General features: G+C 44.1%; 1 protein-coding gene across 1 annotated transcript; it reads right to left on the bottom strand.

The window, feature by feature from the left end:
- Positions 1 to 14041: 14041 nt before the first annotated feature.
- LOC124646487 lies at positions 14042 to 15866 on the bottom strand. Its single transcript, XM_047186592.1, has 4 exons — positions 15603 to 15866; positions 15388 to 15526; positions 14640 to 14725; positions 14042 to 14386 (listed from the first exon to the last, which is right to left on the bottom strand). Exons 1-4 carry the CDS (start codon positions 15861 to 15863, stop codon positions 14231 to 14233), a joined length of 642 nt encoding a protein of 213 aa, XP_047042548.1. The 5' UTR covers positions 15864 to 15866; the 3' UTR covers positions 14042 to 14230.
- Positions 15867 to 17949: the final 2083 nt, after the last annotated feature.

Raw genomic sequence — 17949 nt, 5'->3', positions numbered from 1 at the left:
CTTTTTCCTACTCGCATTTTCTGATATCAGGTTGTTTGTTGTTCTCAATCTTATGATTTAATTGACGATTTTGTAGGCATTCTGTCAATTACTATTTCCATTTTATAAAATAAGTCATATAAATTTCTTCAAAAGCCAATATTCTTTGTTTGATGATAAAAATATGAACATCTACATTACCAAAACTACATCAATAGATCCACCACACGATGTATTTTCTAGATGTATTTATCAGCTATTACAAATATTGATAACAGGGTTACAGTTAAAACAGGCAACTCTTGGTTTTGGCATCACTTGCTAAAAGTTCGTGGCCTTTTCTATTCCTTTTGCACTCGAGTGGCCAGAAATAGCAAATGATACGTTTTTGGGAAGATCATTGGATCGGTGATGAGCCCTTTCTGATTAAATATAGAAATCTTTATGATATTTGTGAAAATAAAGGGGTACTTGTTAATGAGGCCCTTTCGGAGAGATGGAGTAATTTAAAATTCCGATGAACTCTGACAGACAATGTGCTGCACATGTGGGAATCAGCCATTGCAAAGTGTGTTGTTGTAGTTCTCTCTGATGAGAATGATACAATTAAATGGAAACTGGACCTTCAAGGGTTCTCCGTTCGATCTGTTTATAGAGCTCTAAAATGGAGTGTGGAGATCCTTTGGATTTTCTTTTAAGTTTATGTGGAAAATTATGGTGATAACCAAAGTGAAAGATTTCCTTTGGCTCGTAGTCAAGAGGAGTATTTTGACAAAAAATATTTTGCATCGATTGGTTATGTCAGTTCTGCAGTGAGAACGAAACTATTTTCCACCTATTCTTTTTCATGTCCTTTGGTGTGATCTGTATGGAATGTCTTTTTTTTCTGAACATATCAGACTCTGGATTAAAGGAAACGTGGCAGGTACAGTTTTACAAGAAGGCCCCTAACATCACTCGCACTAAGAACCAAACAATTTGAAGATAAGGCCTTCAGATTTACAACAAACACCCTAGAACAAGAAGATAAAAAGCAATCCGGTCCTTGGGTATCTCATCTCCAGGCGTCGCCGCCGAGATCGTTGAGCAGAGTGCTCGATGGCCCAAATCCGGTGATGGACTTCTGCCGCCGGACACCTCCTAGCTTCCGGGGACGAACCACTTGGCTTCTAGGCTGTGTCGAGCTCCGGCGAAGAAGCCCCAGGAGAGCCTCTGAGAAGGAGGTTGAAATAAGGCCGCCCTGCGGGCCATAGATCGCGGCGCCAGTCGAGGACGCCACGTGATTCGCGCGAAGATCGCTGTCCAGTACAGCATAGCACCCTTCAGGCATACCTCGGTTGAGCAAGGGATAGCAGAAAGCCGATCCGCCGCCGCCTTCCTCCTCGCCACCACGGCCGGCCAGGAAGAACTGGCGTCGGAAAGCGCCACTACCCAAGCTCAATCGACAGAGAAACCACCAGCTCCCAGTATACACCGAGGCAAAGCTTCCCCTTTCAACTCCCTCGCCGCCATGGCCGGCCAAGATGAGGGAAGGATCTTGCCTGATGCAGAGCAGAAGCTGGATGCTCTAAATAACTGACTCACCAGCCTTATTGATGGAGTTCCCCACTGCACCCACCACCTCCGTCGAGCTTCAGGTCCAGCTCCAACCAGAGAGGATGAACACCAGCAGGATCCACCAGATCTGGCTGCAGTGATCTGGTAGCCCACTCCTATACACCATAAAGGACCAAACACATGAAGATCTAACCCTAGTATGTAGAAGTCTAAGGCCGGCGCCTCGCCTCAGCACCTCATCGGCAGCATCGCCACCGAGGAGGGCCTCGGTTTGGCCCGGGAGAAGAGAAGGAGCTCTCAGCTACTGTAGCTATGAGAGAGAAAGAAAAGGGGCTGAATGAGCTGCGGCAAAATAAATCACGTATTGTATGGAATGTCCCATGATGTACTTTTGGGTTTAAAAATAGGCCGACTTCAATTCAAAAAAAAAAAATTTGGCAATTGGCTGCGGATGTTTAGAAAGAAATATAAACATGTGGCTTTGGTGGCTACTACTACTATTGCGGCGTTCTATGGGGCTTATGGAAGACGCGAAATGATGCGTGCTTCCGATCTGTCAGATCTAACGATCTCGTTGTTGTTACTGATCTAATCGGACAAATGATCTCTTCTTGGGCAATTCTTCAGGTCAACGAGGAAAGCAGAGATGCTCTCAGTTGGGGAGTGAAGTTGTTCGTGCAGTTGTCAAGTGGAGCTTTCCAGGCAGCTAGACTCTGGAGACCAATCACCCAGAGGCTGATAGGCTGAAGATGTGTCCATCTTGTTTGAAGCTTGCTCGAGCTGAAGTGGAACCAGAAATGTTCTGATAGCATGTCCTCACTAAATTCTTCCTGTAGATGTTTGGTCTGTAATATGTCCTCTAATTCTCCCTGGTAGCTCTCGTGTTGGATAATCTCTTCTAGCGCTGAGCAAGATGGCTCTTGTGTCCATCTGGGAGTAGTATGGAATAAGTCTGACAATCTAGACTGCCTCTTTTTTTTCTACCTTTAACTTGTAGAAACTTTGGTTTCTTTAACGGAAACAGAGGGGGGGGGGGGGGACCCCTTTGCTCAAATTTTTTATATACTTTTGTATATATCTTCAGTTAACCTTAGTATGATTTGAATTTTAAGTAACAATGCATGGATCAGGAAGATCAACATGAACGACAATTTTACAATGAATCGGGTTGAGCAATTTGTGGACCTTTGGATGCATCTTGGAAATGCAATGGAGGTTGATGACAACTTGTAAGATGACATCATTTGGAAGCTATCGATGAGCGGACAGTATTCAACGGCCTCGACATGAAAGGAACAATTCCTAGGAGCTACCTCCACCAACATGAACTGAATGGTTTTGAAAATTTGCACCACAAAAAAAATTCCTTTACGTGTGGATTGCTATATAAAATAGGCTTTGGGTCGCCAATTGGTTAGCAAAAAGAGGTAGGCCAAATTGCCGGATGCGCCCTCCTCTGTAAAAGAGCCATGGAATTGGGTACCCACCTCGTTGTCCAAAATTAAGACAACATGTGGACGAGATTTGAAAAATTAAACAACACGTACGCCTTTCCTCTCTATCCTTCTCAATCTTGCTCGTAGCATCATACTAGTTCTCTTGTTCTCCGATCCATTTATATGTAACCTGGATAAACTTGCATGAACGGTTGATACCAGCTGCCGGAACCCGAAAGCACAATCATATGGAGCCGCAGTGTAGATCTCACTAACTTGTCAGCTGCAGAAATAATCAAATCGTACATTCGTACGGCCTGCCTGTCCGATCGACAAACGAGTGATTGGTTTTAAGGCGGGAGACGAACTGCATGCAGGACACGTACGTAGCGTACGTGCCGTGCGCAACGTGCTAGTGTGCTACGCAGTCTCCGTCTTCAGCAGACAAGCACTGATAAGCGATAATGCACAGTACTCCTGCATGAATAGTTGTGCCCATCTCATCTTCTTATCCCGAGCCATATGGGCGTGATTCACCGTCAGTGGGTGATGAGCTGTGTCTAATTTGTCGCCTCTCGTTTCTCACTTGAAGTGAGCTCAGGTGAGCCTGCCAAGGTAGAAGCCGCTAGGCCGCCGGAGACCTCGATCAGAAAGTCAAATTCTTCTTTTTTTTCAAATACTTTCTTGGAGGTGTATCACATTTCGTAGGAAAAAGATTAAAACGGATGGTACACAATCACAATACAAACGTTGACACCGAATGGGTTACAACATAACCCACAATGACTCCCCCTTGACGGCTCATTTCCCCCCTCCAGCTCTCGCGAGTGAACAGTACTCTTGAGAGTCGCTCTCTCTCTGCCGGCTCCCCTCTCCCTCTCCTTCGGCGGCCTCGCCGGCCGGAGTGACTGGGAGAGGGGAGGCCGGCCCCCCTCTGTACATAGTAGTGTAGGGTTAGTTTTTTCTTCCCGTAGTGGAGTTTGGCGAGATGCCGGTGGAGATATGGTGGCTGACGCTAGCGGGCGGTGCTCGGCGGCCGGTGATGGTGTGGCTTCTGCTTGCAGAGCTCCGGAGGGCGGAGACGGAAGTGAGCAGCAGCAACCCCTCACCCTCCATGAAGAATAAGCTCGACGCTGCTCCAGAGCTGCAAGATCTGGATGGCTCTGACGCTGTTCTTTCCGCCATGGGGGCGGACGGAGCAGTTCGTCTTGAGATCTATCTGGATCTGACAGGATCTGAAGCGAGCAGGGAAGATCCTTCTGCAACACCGAAGAGCCTTTGTGCTCTCGTCCAAGGAGTTCATCAGCGGAGGACTGATGCCGGCGGCCAACACCGCCCTGCCTCTGCATCTCATGGTCGAAGGGCGACCCTCCTCAAGCTCTACTTCCCAGAGACCAAGAAGTCCGAGGGGAAGATCTATAGCTTCCGCCATGACGCCGGACCAAGTGGTTCGTCCCCGGCGCCGGTGTCCGTTCTGTAGCGGAGGAACTCGCTGGCGACTTCCAGACGCGGTGCCGAGCTCAGAGGACTTGATTGCTTTTCTCAATTTCTTTCTGAGATCCTTTTTGTAAAAGCTCTGTCCTTCTCTAGAAATCCCCTGATCTGTAGGGGCTTTTCTGCAAAATGTAACCACCGCGTTGGTAATAGCATCTTCTAGGGTCTTCGGACCCTATCCCCGTTCAAAAAAAAAACATAACCCACAACCACCAAACAACGGAAATTCTCCTAGCAATGTTGTCCGCCAAGAATGGCCAGGAGCGGCACACCAAGCTCCCAAGCCGCGTCATGACTATGTAGGCACTCTAGGTTGAAACCGATCAAAGCACCGCCCGCCCTTAACGCGTAAGAGCGGCGAGTGAATGGCATGACTTAACCAAATCGGAGATGGTGTCGACTAAGAGTCGCCGACAACACCGCACATTGCGCCCCAGAAGCTCATCCTCCAAGCGGTGGGCAACGTCGATTCCTTCTTACACACCTAGGACACCACAAACAACGAAGGCAAGGCCTCCAACGAGGGAGCAATACTGTCGCGACCTCCTACGTCGCCGGATGCTGCCTTTCCGTGAGACCGGTGGCGCCGCTCCACCAAACCCGCGAAGCTTTATGCTGTCGTAGGAGGGGAAGAGGTCAACATCCAGTGGGAGAGGTCCCGCCGCATCCGTCACCGCTAGGGCCTTGCCCGGCGCGACCCTCAGCTGCGGCGGGAGAGGGGGAAGAGAACGAGGAGTGGGTCGAGTGGCGGTGACGCCTTGGTCGCCTAACCCTAGGTGACTTGGATATATGACAACCACCAAGTGTGCAGTATGCTTTAGCATGAACATCCATGAATCCACTGCCCAACTATACATGGCATTGTTCCGACTCGCAAGAAACAAAATGACACTGTCCCATTATTCAGAGAAGCATGCATTGAGGAAGTGAGCAAGGGAAAGAGGATGCACTCAACCAAGATCACATGGAATCTACTCCGTTAGTGACTAGCGGATTAGATTTCTCCCCTCAACGGAAGCTAGCGATATTCCAAGGTTAAAACCGGCACGTCGAGGTGGTTCAAAGTAACACGTGAACAACAAGAAGAAACTAACACAAGGATTCATTCAGATTAACACAAGTGCCACCCAAAACAGATTTCTAAGCGTTCTGCACAATAAAAGATGATCATCGAGGCAGGTTATCTTACTAGTATTAGAATCATCTTAAAATATATTTTTACATTTTTTAAATTTACAACTATGGATGTTGATATTTTTGGTCAAAATCTTTGGTGCTTTAACTAATACCAAAACGCAGGGTAAATAAAAACGGAGGGAGTAGATGTTAATCACACATACGCCATAGCAAATTTATGTAATGCTTACTTGATTTGCTTCGCCACCGTATCTTACTTCTTACACGAAAGGCAGCATGAGCAAAACCACAAATATTAATACTTCCTCGTTTCAAATTAGCTGTCTAGATTCATATATATCTACACACTAAAACACATTTAGATAATATGAATCTAGACAAATCTGAGATAACTAATTTGGTTGGGACAGAGGGAGTAGAACTACATTATGCTGTGAAGCAGCAGCATCAAAACTGGCCAAATAACCCATGAAAATTACAGCCAATACGTAGAACTGAAATAGAGGAAGCATCCCATGAAGAATCGAAACATAACAGTAAATCCTAACAAAGCTTAGATGCTTAGATGTGAACAGAACAGTGTGCTGAGATGATAAGTGTACTTCTACATTTAGGCTTTGCTCACTCAAAAGTCAAAAGTTCCAAATTAGATCAAATTTCAGGAATAAAGACATCATCGTTAACACAGTAGCTGGTCCTACCGGCAAGAAGAAAAAAATCCAAATATTTCAGTGTGCTCGGAAAGATTGAGTAGAGGGTGTTGGATCCAGCAGGATCAACTAGCTCTAGTTTGAGCCACAAAAGAATAAGATCAGAAATACCTTGGTCTGAAGATGATGCCATGCCTCCTCTTGTTTAATTGCTCACACCAGGATGGAGCAATTTGTGCTAGGTTCTTCCTAGTGCTTTAGTGCTAGCCTGATCGGTGGCTTGTTCTTGAGAGAGGGTGTGTAAGAGAGAAGGCAGAGAGCAGCAGCCATCTTCAACTTCTCCTCTTCTAGGCCATTTGACCCCTTTTATATGTTTAGCACTATGCACTAGGGGAACCAGCACCGTTGGATCAAAATCGATGTCTCCGATCAAGACAACACATAAGGATAGGTGGCCATTTACTGTAGAGCCGCCTTACTGTAGCTACAGTAGTGCCGCCCTACTGTAGCAGTCCAAAATATCTGACCTAGGAAAGCAGCCTAGATCACCAAAATATCCAACATTCTCCCCCTTGATCGTAAGGCTGATCATTATAAGCTCATTTTTTCAACAAAATAATGCACTAGGACGAAAAGATTATAATGGTCTGTTAGGTACCATTTAATCTAGTGACTATAGCACATTACTTCATATCAAAATGAACCTCTTTAATTTATGAGCTCCATAAACTTTATTCACATCATATATTAACTTAATTTACATAATTCTTTACATAAACATCATAAACATTACGGACTCATCTTTTGATAAAATGGTACACCAAGACAATAGGTTACAACGAGTCAATTAAGTACTTGCTAAACCAAGTGACTATGGTTCCCATCCGATCTCAAAATGAGCCCCTTTTGGGGAGATGGTGCCATAATAGTTCCAACTTCTCCAGGATTAAAAGCTTTCAATCAAACCCATGCCGGCAACATGCTCTCTAAATACGCTGGGTGGTAAGCCTTTCGTGAGCGGATCCGCTAACATAAACTTAGTACTAATGTACTTGATATCTATTGTTTGATCCTGGATTCTATCTTTCACAACAAGATACTTAATGTCAATAAATTTGCCAGCTGTACTTGACTTGTTGTTACTCGCATAGATCACTTGCGGGTTGATTATCGCGAGTATAGAGTGAGAGGCCCGGCAATGCTCGTCAATCACTCTTAGTTCCGGGATAAAATTCTTCAACCATACCGCCTGCCCGGTTGCCTCATAACATGCTACAAATTCTGCCTGCATTGTCGACGATGCAGTGACAGTTTGCTTTGAGCTTTTCCATGATATAGCTCCTTTTGCAAGGGTAAAGATATAACGTGATGTGGATTTCTTAGTATCAACACACCCCGCAAAATCAGCATCTGAATAACCCACTATTTCGAGGTTATCAGATTTCTCATAAGTAAGCATGAGGCCTTTAGTACCTTGCAAATAACGCAAGACCTTTTAGCAACCTTCCGAGTGATCCGGACACTGGATTGGACCGATATCCGCCAAGCATCCCGGTCACAAAAGCTAAATCAGGGCGAGTGCACACTTGTGCATACATAATACTCCCAACAATTGAGGCATAAGGAATTGACTTCATCTACGCAGATTCATAATTATTTCTTGGGCACTCGGAAAGTCTCAAATTTATCGCCCTTAACAATAGGAGCAGAGCGAGGCTGAGCACTTATACATATTGTACTTTTTCAGTACCTTTTCAATATATGCTCTCTGAGATAGCCCCAAGATTCCTCTGGATCTATCCCGGTGAATTTCAATTCCTAAAACATAAGTTGCTTCACCGAGATCTTTCATATCGAACTTTGAAGACAGGAACCTTTTGGTCTCCATCAGCATATTTTTATCACTGCTGGCCAGAAGTATGTCATCAACATATAATATCAGGAAGATAAAATTACTCCCCCTGAACTTAATATAAACACAATTGTCCTTCTTATTTTCCTTAAAGCCAAATTTCTTTATGACTTGATCAAATTTGAGATACCACTCTCTTGATGCTTGTTTCAAACCATAGATGGATTTCTTCAGATGACATCCTAAATGTTCATTTTCTTTCACAACAAAACCTTCCGGTTGTGCCATGTATACATCTTCATGTAAGTCACCATTTAGAAATGCCGTTTTGACATCCATCTGTTGTAGCTCTAAATCATAATGAGCCACAAGTGCCATAATTATTCGAATGAATCTTTGGAAGAGACGGGTGAAAAAGTTTCATTATAATCAATCCCTTCTCTTTGTGTGAATCCTTTTGCCACAAGCCTTGCTTTAAATCTTTCGATATCACCCTTGGAGTCACGTTTGGTCTTATAGACCCATTTGCATCCAACTGTCTTGGCTCCTTCAGGGATTTCTACTAAGTCCCATACATCATTAGTGCTCATGGACTTCATTTCATCTTTCATAGCATCAAGCCATTTAGATGAATATTCACTTTGCATAGCCTCCTTAAATGAGGTGGGATCATTATCTAGCACTGGCTCATTTGTATCCTCACTCATGTAGGTGAGATAATCATCAGGAATAGCAGGCTTTCTAGCCCGCTGTGACCTTCTAAGAGGCTCATTATTCGGCACATTAATAACAGTTTGAGACTGCTGATTATTTTCAACAAAAGCATCATTAGATGTGACATGTGGGACAGTCACCGGTGTATCAGCAGGTGTTGTATTAGCAGCACGTTGCCTTCTTGAATACACTCGTAATTGTTGTCCTTGGTCCTTTTGTTGTCCAGTTTTGCGAGCACCATCAGCTACAGGAGCTGAAACTTGAGGTGCAGTCTCAGTATGTACTGGAAACACTGGCTCTTGGATTACAGGCATCGGGACATATTCCTGTTTTTCTTCCAAGACTATTTCTCTAGGAGTCATGCTCCCCCTCATCATATCACTTTCCAAGAACACAGCGTGTCTTGTTTCAACAAATTTCGTTGCCTGATTTGGACAATAAAATCGATATGCTTTAGATTTGTCGAGATAACCAATAAAATGGCAATCGACTGTCTTGGGGTCTAATTTTCCCATCACCGGATTAAAAATCCTTGCTTCAGCAGGACAGCCCCATACATGAAAATAATTCAGGGTTGGCTTTTTCCCAGTCCATAATTCATACGGTGTTTTGGGCACCGATTTACTGGGGACCTCGTTAAGAATATGTGCTTGCTTGTTTTAAGGGCTTCCATCCATAAATTCACCGGTAAAGTGGAGTGGCTTAACATACTCCGCACCATATCCATAAGTGTGCGGTTTCTCCTTTCAGCCACCCCGTTTTGCTGAGGTTCACCCGATGCTCGAGTACTCGGGCGGCAATGCCATTTTCCTGTAAGAATTTTGCAAATGGTCCGAGAATTTGACCATAAGTTGCATGTCCGCCGTAGTATTCACCACCACGATCGGATCTTACAACTTTAATTCTTTTATTACATTGATTTTCAACCTCAGCTTTGAAAATCTTGAACTTGTCTAATGCCTCCGATTTTTCTTTGATTTGATAAATATATCCATAACGGGAGAAATCATCAGTGAACGTTATGAATGAATTATAACCGTCCACCGATCTCACATTAAACGGACCACATATATCCGTATGAATTAATTCCAAAACTCCCGTGCTTCGGTTTGCACCTTTCTTAATTTTCTTGGCATATTTTCCTTTGATGCAGTCGATACAATGATCAACATCCGCATCCGAAAAATCAAGAGAAGGAAGAACTTGATCTTTAATGAGACGCTCAATCCTCCCCTCGAAATATGGCCTAAACGATAGTGCCATAATTTCGAAGAAGTCTCATTATCATTACGTTTGCGTTTGGTACCGACATTTATATTTGAGGTAGAACCCACATTATTTATATCATCACAAAGGGAAATTACATAAAGTTTGTCGTGTCGACGAGCAAGGCCAACATTATTATTGTCATACATAATTATACACTCGCTTATTCCCAAAGTGACACTCATAACTCGTCATCATCTAAACATGAGACGGAAACTAAATTCCGTTTCATCGAGGGTACATAGAGAACATTATTTAGCTGAAGCTTAAAACCGCCATGAAGTGTAAGAGTGAAGTCTCCAAGCGCCTCGGCATAAGCTTCAACACCATTAGCAACTCTAATTGTTCTTTCCCCTCTTTTTAGGGTCTTCCTCATATTGAATCCCTCTTTCTTTGAGCCATCTCTTGAAGCCAAAACAATCCTTTCGCCTATGCCCACCTTTTCCACAGAAGTGGCAAGCATTAGAATTATTTCCTTCAGCATTAGGCGCTTTTTCAGGCTTCTTTTGCTGTGAACCTTTTGAAGATTGGCCTTTTTCCTTGAACTTATAAGGCTTGGGCTTCACATATTCATTCACAAATTTTCTATACTTCTTCTTTTGTGAATGACCAAACTGATTAACATGATCAATTCTGTCGACCTTAAGCCTTTCTTCTTCTTGCACACATCGCGCCATCATTTCATCAATCTCCCATTTAACATCCATCGCATTATAGTTGATCATAAATGGATCAAATTGGGGAGGCAAAGATGACATAATAAAATGGACGAGGAAACCATTAGAGATTTCCATCTCCATTGACTTTAGTTTGGCGGCCATGTTGCATTTTTTCATAATATGCTCTCGAAGACTTCCAGTGGGATCATATTTTTCATCAATTAGCCTTCTGATAAGACTTGTTGCATAAACTTTAGAAGACCCTTTAAATTGATGCTCAATTTTTGCAAAGTACCCTTTTGCTGTCTCACAATCAGGAAGGGCTCCCCTCATACTCTGTGTAATGGATCCCTTTATCATCATAAGGCACTTGCGATTAGAGTCATCCCACTTAGCCTTAATAATGTCATATTCCTTCTTGAGGGTTTCATAATTTTCATTATTTTCTTTAGGCACCTCAGGAGGATCATTAAGGAGAGCATAATCAATATTGAGTAAGGCCATAGTGATCTCAAGCTTCTCCTTCCACGTGACATAATTGCTGCCATTTAGTCGTTCGATGCCATTTAGCATTCCGAGCAATATTAGAGACATTAGTTGCTGCAAAAGAAAAATTCAAAAATGCTTTAGTAAGCATCATCATAATCATCATTAAATTTTATTGATCAAATTCAAATCAGCTTTGGCCAGAGATGAAAATGAACAACAAAATTTTGTGGACAAATATTCATCAATTAGCTTTGGCCAAATTGATAAATAGAAGCCACACATTAATGATCCTCATTCATTATTTTCTTTTACCGACCCGGTTCACATCGACTTTGGCCGAAGTGAAACAGACCAATAAAAGAATTTTGCGGTTAAAATGCCCAGTCAAACAACTTTGGTCGAATGACAAGGCATAAAACCACACTTTATTTGAGGATCCATAAACTTTATTTTGCGATGAAAGCATTATCACATAATAATTATAGTGATAAATATCACCATAATTCATTAATCATAAATAAACTAAATAATAAAAGTAATATCAACATGTAAATTAACTAAGCATGACAATTAAAATTGTGGCCTAAAATAAACATAATAAGCATAATCAATTTATCCAGAAAAAATAGCCCTGAAAAGATATTTATTTCAGCCCTAATTTTTTTTTATTATTATTATTATTAGCATAATAATCCTGCTGAACTGGGCCAAAATTGGCCCAGCCCAGCACTTAGCTCCCCTTGATCCCCTCTTGGGCCACAGCCCATTAGCAACACGCCTGGACGACCTGAACCGTCGGATGCGATCCGACGGCCAGGAACGACCGCAGCTGGAACAAAACCAGTTCACCGTCTCCCGGCTCCCGGCGAAAAAACCCTAGCCCCCTTTCTTTCTTCCTCCTCTCCTCTCCCGACAGCGATGGCGACGCCGAGCGACCAAGAGACGGCGACGGCGAGCACCACGCGACGGGGAAGAAGACTCGGCGTCACCCGAGCCCTCTCGCCGGAGTTGCGTGCGGCTTTGGCCGGCGCGCGGCTTCCGTTGAGCGGCTGCAGGCGGCGCCTCCGTGCGAGGCGAGGCGCGCGCGTGCGGGCGTCCCCGCGACGGCGACCTCCCTCACCATTCTCCGAGCACGGCTGCGAGCTCCGCGCGGCGACAAGCGCACGTAGAGACGAGCTGCCGGCCGGTGCAGTGGACGGCGAGGCCGCTCGGGTTTGAACCCGAGCACACCTGCCAACATTAGAGAATGGCTCCGACGCCGCCGTGACCAGCGACGACGACGAGGCCCATAAGGTAATCGTCCGCTTCTTAATCTTGAATTAGGGTTAGGGTTCCTCGAAAAATGGGGAATTTCATAATTTAGGGTTTCGTTAATTTTGGGGATTTTGCTTTAGGGTTGATTACGGCATCAAATCAACCAATCCCCACTTCAATTCATGCTTGACCGAAACCATGTGCATCAAAACAGGGGAAATTTTCATCATGTTAGGGTTCCGGATTGGGGAAAATCATCAAGATTTGTGCATAATTAACTTATTTCCCCTTTAAATCTTAATCAATCTTAAACCGAAGCTCATAAGTGAGGAGGGGAAAAGAGGACAACATTTCTAGGGTTTCTGGAAAAATAGGAATTTAACATAAGAGCTTTAATTCCTTTAGTTAATAGCTCAAATTGAAACCCTAGAGTGTCACATAGTCTGTTAGGGCTTGGAGTTTGAGAAAACAAGGCTTAAACTTAAGGCATGATTAATAACCAGGAAGAACGACCTTTAAACATAAGCATAAAATACTTTCACGAAGCAACTTGGGCATATGCCTTGTCTTGGTGACAACATAAACACATGGGTATGTGCATATGCCCTTGATCTTGATCTTGGCTTGATAAATCAAGCATGAATCTTAACATAAGAGGGCTCAAACTTAAGAGCTAGATGCTCTGATACCATTGTTGGATCCAAGCGGGATCAACTAGCTCTAGTTTGAGCCACAAAAGAATAAGATCGAAATACCTTGGTCCGAAGATGATGCCATGCCTCCTCTTGTTTAATTGCTCACACCAGGATGGAGCAATTTGTGCTAGGTTCTTCCTAGTGCTTTAGTGCTAGCCTGATCGGTGGCTTGTTCTTGAGAGAGGGTGTGTAAGAGAGAAGGCAGAGAGCAGCAGCCATCTTCAACTTCTCCTCTTCTAGGCCATTTGACCCCTTTTATATGTTTAGCACTATGCACTAGGGGAACCAGCACCGTTGGATCAAAATCGATGTCTCCGATCAAGACAACACATAAGGATAGGTGACCATTTACTGTAGAGCCGCCTTACTGTAGCTACAGTAGTGCCGCCCTACTGTAGCAGTCCAAAATATCTGACCTAGGAAAGCAGCCTAGATCACCAAAATATCCAACAGAGGGCACTCCTTTGAGGTACTCCATGACTAGGGAGTACTACATCAACTGCGGACTGCACAAGTCTATTCTACGCAAAACTGCAAGCCATTGTTAACTGAAGTGACCAACTACTCTCATCATTTTATCGCCATCCATCAGTTTGTCAGTTTGTTAGCAACTGGAGTGGCACTAAAATATATACAAACAAAGGCTTTGGCAATTGACGGTCATGATGCTTTTGGTTGAGGCCTTGAGGGGATATCCATACGTGGTTTGAGAGACAGAGCACAACCAACAAAGTGCACACAAATTGGATGCGACACGGAGTTCAGAACTACCCCTGATCCTTAAACATGGCAATTTGGAGATTCGTCACACAAAAACGCTCAGATGTAGGTTGATTGAGCATGAAGACATTAACCACCGTAAGTAACTACAAGCTTTGCAAATAGAATCTCCCATTTAGTACTCTTGATTGAACAAGATGAACTGTATTTTTCCTTGAATAAATTACATACATCTGAATGATCCAAAACTTCACATGCTATACTTCGTAGCACAAAGATCCCAACATCATCCTCACCGCACATGAAAGATCAAAACGCATCACAGTGTCTACTGAAGTTTCTTAGATCTTGGAACCGGAGACGACAAGTCTTTACTGGATGATCTTGGAACCGGAGACAACTCTTTACTGGATGATCTGATGATGAAAAGAACTGTTTCCATCAGCATGCCACCCACCACTCCTAAGATGCCTCCAGCAGCATTCTGAAAAATCATACCAGCGAATTACATATCACTATATTGACAGGTTTAGACATGAGCAATAGCAAATTGATGTAAATCCAGGCATGCAGCCTTACTGATCTGCTTCCCAATATTGTCTAGCAGGAAGGGTCAAATGAGGTACGAGTAAAACAACTACATTAAGAAAGAAAAGCTACTCTTGTTCAAAAACATATAACTACTCTGTATGATGACATGATGGAAGCACCACTAAGTAGCATTTGGATGGACTTACCATTACAGGACTGTTGCTGAACAGAGCTCTGAAAGCTGCCATTCCGACCAAATAACCAGTGAACATTATAACCACAACATGTAGACCTGAAATAGAGGAATGATCCGATTAACCAGTGGAACATAACACCTGCTCCTAGCAGTTTAAGCGCAGAAGTGAACAGAATAGTATGCAAAGAGGATAAGTATACTTCTAACTACTCCCTCTGGCTCTAAATACTTGGCGTATGTTCAATGAATCTATACATATCCAGACATTGTTCACTCAAATTAAGTCAATTTTAATCCTAAAGTTGCAGACCGCATACAGTTTATCAGCCAACAGTTTGTCACGGGCATTTACTCTAATCACTACAGTTGGTCATTTGCGTGGCAACAAGCACCTACAGTTAAAGTCAAAGAAATCTGAAATCTGCATGATTGGTCAACTACTTGTGTGTGCATTTTTTAAGTGCGCTTGTGGTTAACATTAGTAACTGATCTAAGTTTAAATCCAACATGGGGAAAGCTAGTTTCTGTAGCCGACTGACTACAAATCAAAACTTTCAATTTGCAACACTCCAATTCTGGAAGTACAATCATTGCATCCAGCAATCAAGCTTATATGATTTTTAGTGCTGTTTCCTAACCAACAATGCACGTCCCAGTTTAGGAGCTGATGAAAGATCGTTCTTATTTGTTTTTATGAACTAATTAGGATGATTGCATCAACGAATTAGATACAGGCGCAGGAATGTGATGGTTGGTACCGAATCCAAGCTGGTCCTTGTAGGAGGAGAAGGGTTCGGTGTTGTCCTCCTTGGGCGCGACGTCCTTGACGAGCTCCGCGTACTCCCTCCTCTCCTGCATCTCCCGGAGCTTCTCCAGCCTCGCCTTGAGCTCATCGCTCTGCACGATCAGAGCAAAATCAGAAGCCTGTCTTTGGCCACACCGCACCACGAGCGCTGCCGCGGCTGTGACTCACCTTCTCGCGGGGCTTGGGGCTGGACAGCACGAACTGGGCGCCCTGCAGGAGCTGTCTGAGAGGCGGGCGGCCGGGGGAGGAGTCCGCGCACCAGATGGCGCGGATGGAGCGGTAGGGGACGGCCGGCGCCGAGGAGAGGGCGGAGGCGAGGTCCCGGAGGTCGGCGGCTAGGTCGGGGGACGCGGCGGCGGAGGAGAGGAAGGAGCGGATGGGGTCGGTCGCGGTGACGACCAGGCCCGGCGTGGCGGTGCCGGTGGACATGGCTGCTGCTGCTGCTTTAGATTGGGGCTGCGACCATACGGCGGTGGACAGGGGTGATGACGACCGTGGGATCTGCGGCACGGCGGCGATGGCGCGAGACGGGCGAGGGGGCACGCCGGCGGCGACTAATTGCGATTTGACAGTTGATGAAAGCGTGGCAGGGTCGGGCAGGAGGAAGAGGAGGCCACGGCTAACGGGTTCACGGGCACAACTGCTTCCACGACGTGTACGCCAGATCTGTCATTGCCCGTCTCTACCAGCTTGCACTTGAAAAAAAACCACATCTGCGCGAGTTGTGCCCGTTAAAACGAAGAAAACCGAAACGTACTCAAGACCGAGCACAAGTGCACAAGGATATTTGTTTGAGTGGTGTGGCGGTGAGGCTGCCGGCACCGGAGGGGAAGCACCTCCACTTCCAGTTCCAGGGCCGTACGATGACCAGCTAGCTCCAGGGGATGGATGCGGTGGTTGTCGCTTCAGTTGGAGCATGTTTCAGTTCTCAGGGGGACACGACAAATCATTGTCCATTCAGAAGTACGTATTGCATAGAAATAAGCAGGATTTGGTTTTAAAAAACAATCAGGAATTGTAGACACAAAAAATTGAATGAAAACACGTTGTACGGCCTTATGTTTGTTTTCCCCAAAATTCATAGGAAACAGCCCATACTGTAGGAATTTCATCAAATAAAACGAAAGGCTTACCAAAGGATTTACAGAACGTGGAAATAAGAAAATATATGAGTATTGAGTAAGATGACATGCCATAGTGAACCATATAGCATTTGAACACATATGAACTTATAATACATGTATGTTTGGTTGCGTTGCATGAAATTAAAACTAAGGTTTATTTTCTTTGTCCATATGCCAATAAACGGCTATTGTCATAGAAAAAGTAAAACTTCGATGGGGTCTAAGGGAAACTTTTTGCATGAAAGAAATCGCATGGTTTCAAATCCTATAAACCAAACAAGCTGTGTAGAAAAAAAAAGTGAGGAATGATATCCTCCAAAATTCCTTTTTTTTAACCAGAACAATCCAAGATTCACATCCCATGGTCTCAAACAGTACGACACTCATGTGTTTTCCCTTTGCTCTAAAAGACACTTCATACTGACCCATTTCTTTCGCTATCACTTAAGGAGCTCTTAATTAATTTAACACAAGTTGAAGGTGATATGGGTTGACGGCACTTAAGAACTTCCTTAGCCAAGGTATATTTAGATAAACACAATGGAGATTTCCTCTACACACATATATGACGTCAATTCATCATTTATACAAACAAAAAAAAAACTAAATGCAAGAGAGGATTGGTAAAAAAAAGTGGCTATATAAATTCCATCCAATTGCAGCTATAATTTGATTTTTGATCTTTCGACAACATTGCATAAAATGGAAAATGAAGAGACGATGTTGACTTTGGGTTCAATCGTGGTGTACGTCTCAATGGCCCTCATTCGGGTCGTCCTTCCGCCAGCCATGGTCAGGGGACAACATTACTCATGTTGTCTTGCCTAAACCTTCATGTTTCTTCAAAGTACTAGCTATGATGAAATGTCAAGTATCAACTTCAGTGTGGAGTGGAGAGCCTTGCAAAACCATCCCTTGTTACTGCGACACGACAAGGTGGGAAGACCTTGTTTCTCGATCTATCGTCATAGTTTTGTATTTGTTTTTGATATATTTTTTAGATTCTTCTCCACATATCGCCTTGTGTTGGTGCGAAAATGTGGTGATCGTCATAGTCGTGCTTTATTCTCCCTGCCAGCATAGTTGGGGCTTACTCCATCGTCGATGGCATGATAGCAAAACTAGTGGCTCACGGGTATGGGATCTGAGTGACATGAGCTCTTGGGATTTCTTTTCTCGGAGTTTTGCAATCCGAGCTTTGTCACCGACAAGGTGGAAAAGTATGATATTTGATGGAAGATGATGGGTGACTTCCCTCTAGGTGATGAAACAATTGATCCAATGCAATGGATGTTATCTTTCATTCTCTTTGCAATTATCTCTCTCTGAGTTCTAATGATGTTGTGGGTATTTGAAAGGACAAGATGTCGCGTGACCTTGGGGGGGGGGAG

The sequence above is a fragment of the Lolium rigidum genome, chromosome 4, assembly GCF_022539505.1.
Source record: "Lolium rigidum isolate FL_2022 chromosome 4, APGP_CSIRO_Lrig_0.1, whole genome shotgun sequence".
Taxonomy (NCBI): domain Eukaryota; kingdom Viridiplantae; phylum Streptophyta; class Magnoliopsida; order Poales; family Poaceae; genus Lolium; species Lolium rigidum.
This window is presented reverse-complemented; position numbering and strand designations above follow the sequence as displayed.

Bases quoted from the DNA above. Each gene is read 5' to 3' on its own strand.
- LOC124646487 (XM_047186592.1), bottom strand. From the start codon at position 15,863: ATGTCCACCGGCACCGCCACGCCGGGCCTGGTCGTCACCGCGACCGAC. The intron at 15,527-15,602 runs GTGAGTCACAGC...CTGATCGTGCAG, and splicing joins GCCCCAAGCCCCGCGAGAAG to AGCGATGAGCTCAAGGCGAG. The intron at 14,387-14,639 runs GTAAGTCCATCC...ATGATTTTTCAG, and splicing joins TCAGCAACAGTCCTGTAATG to AATGCTGCTGGAGGCATCTT.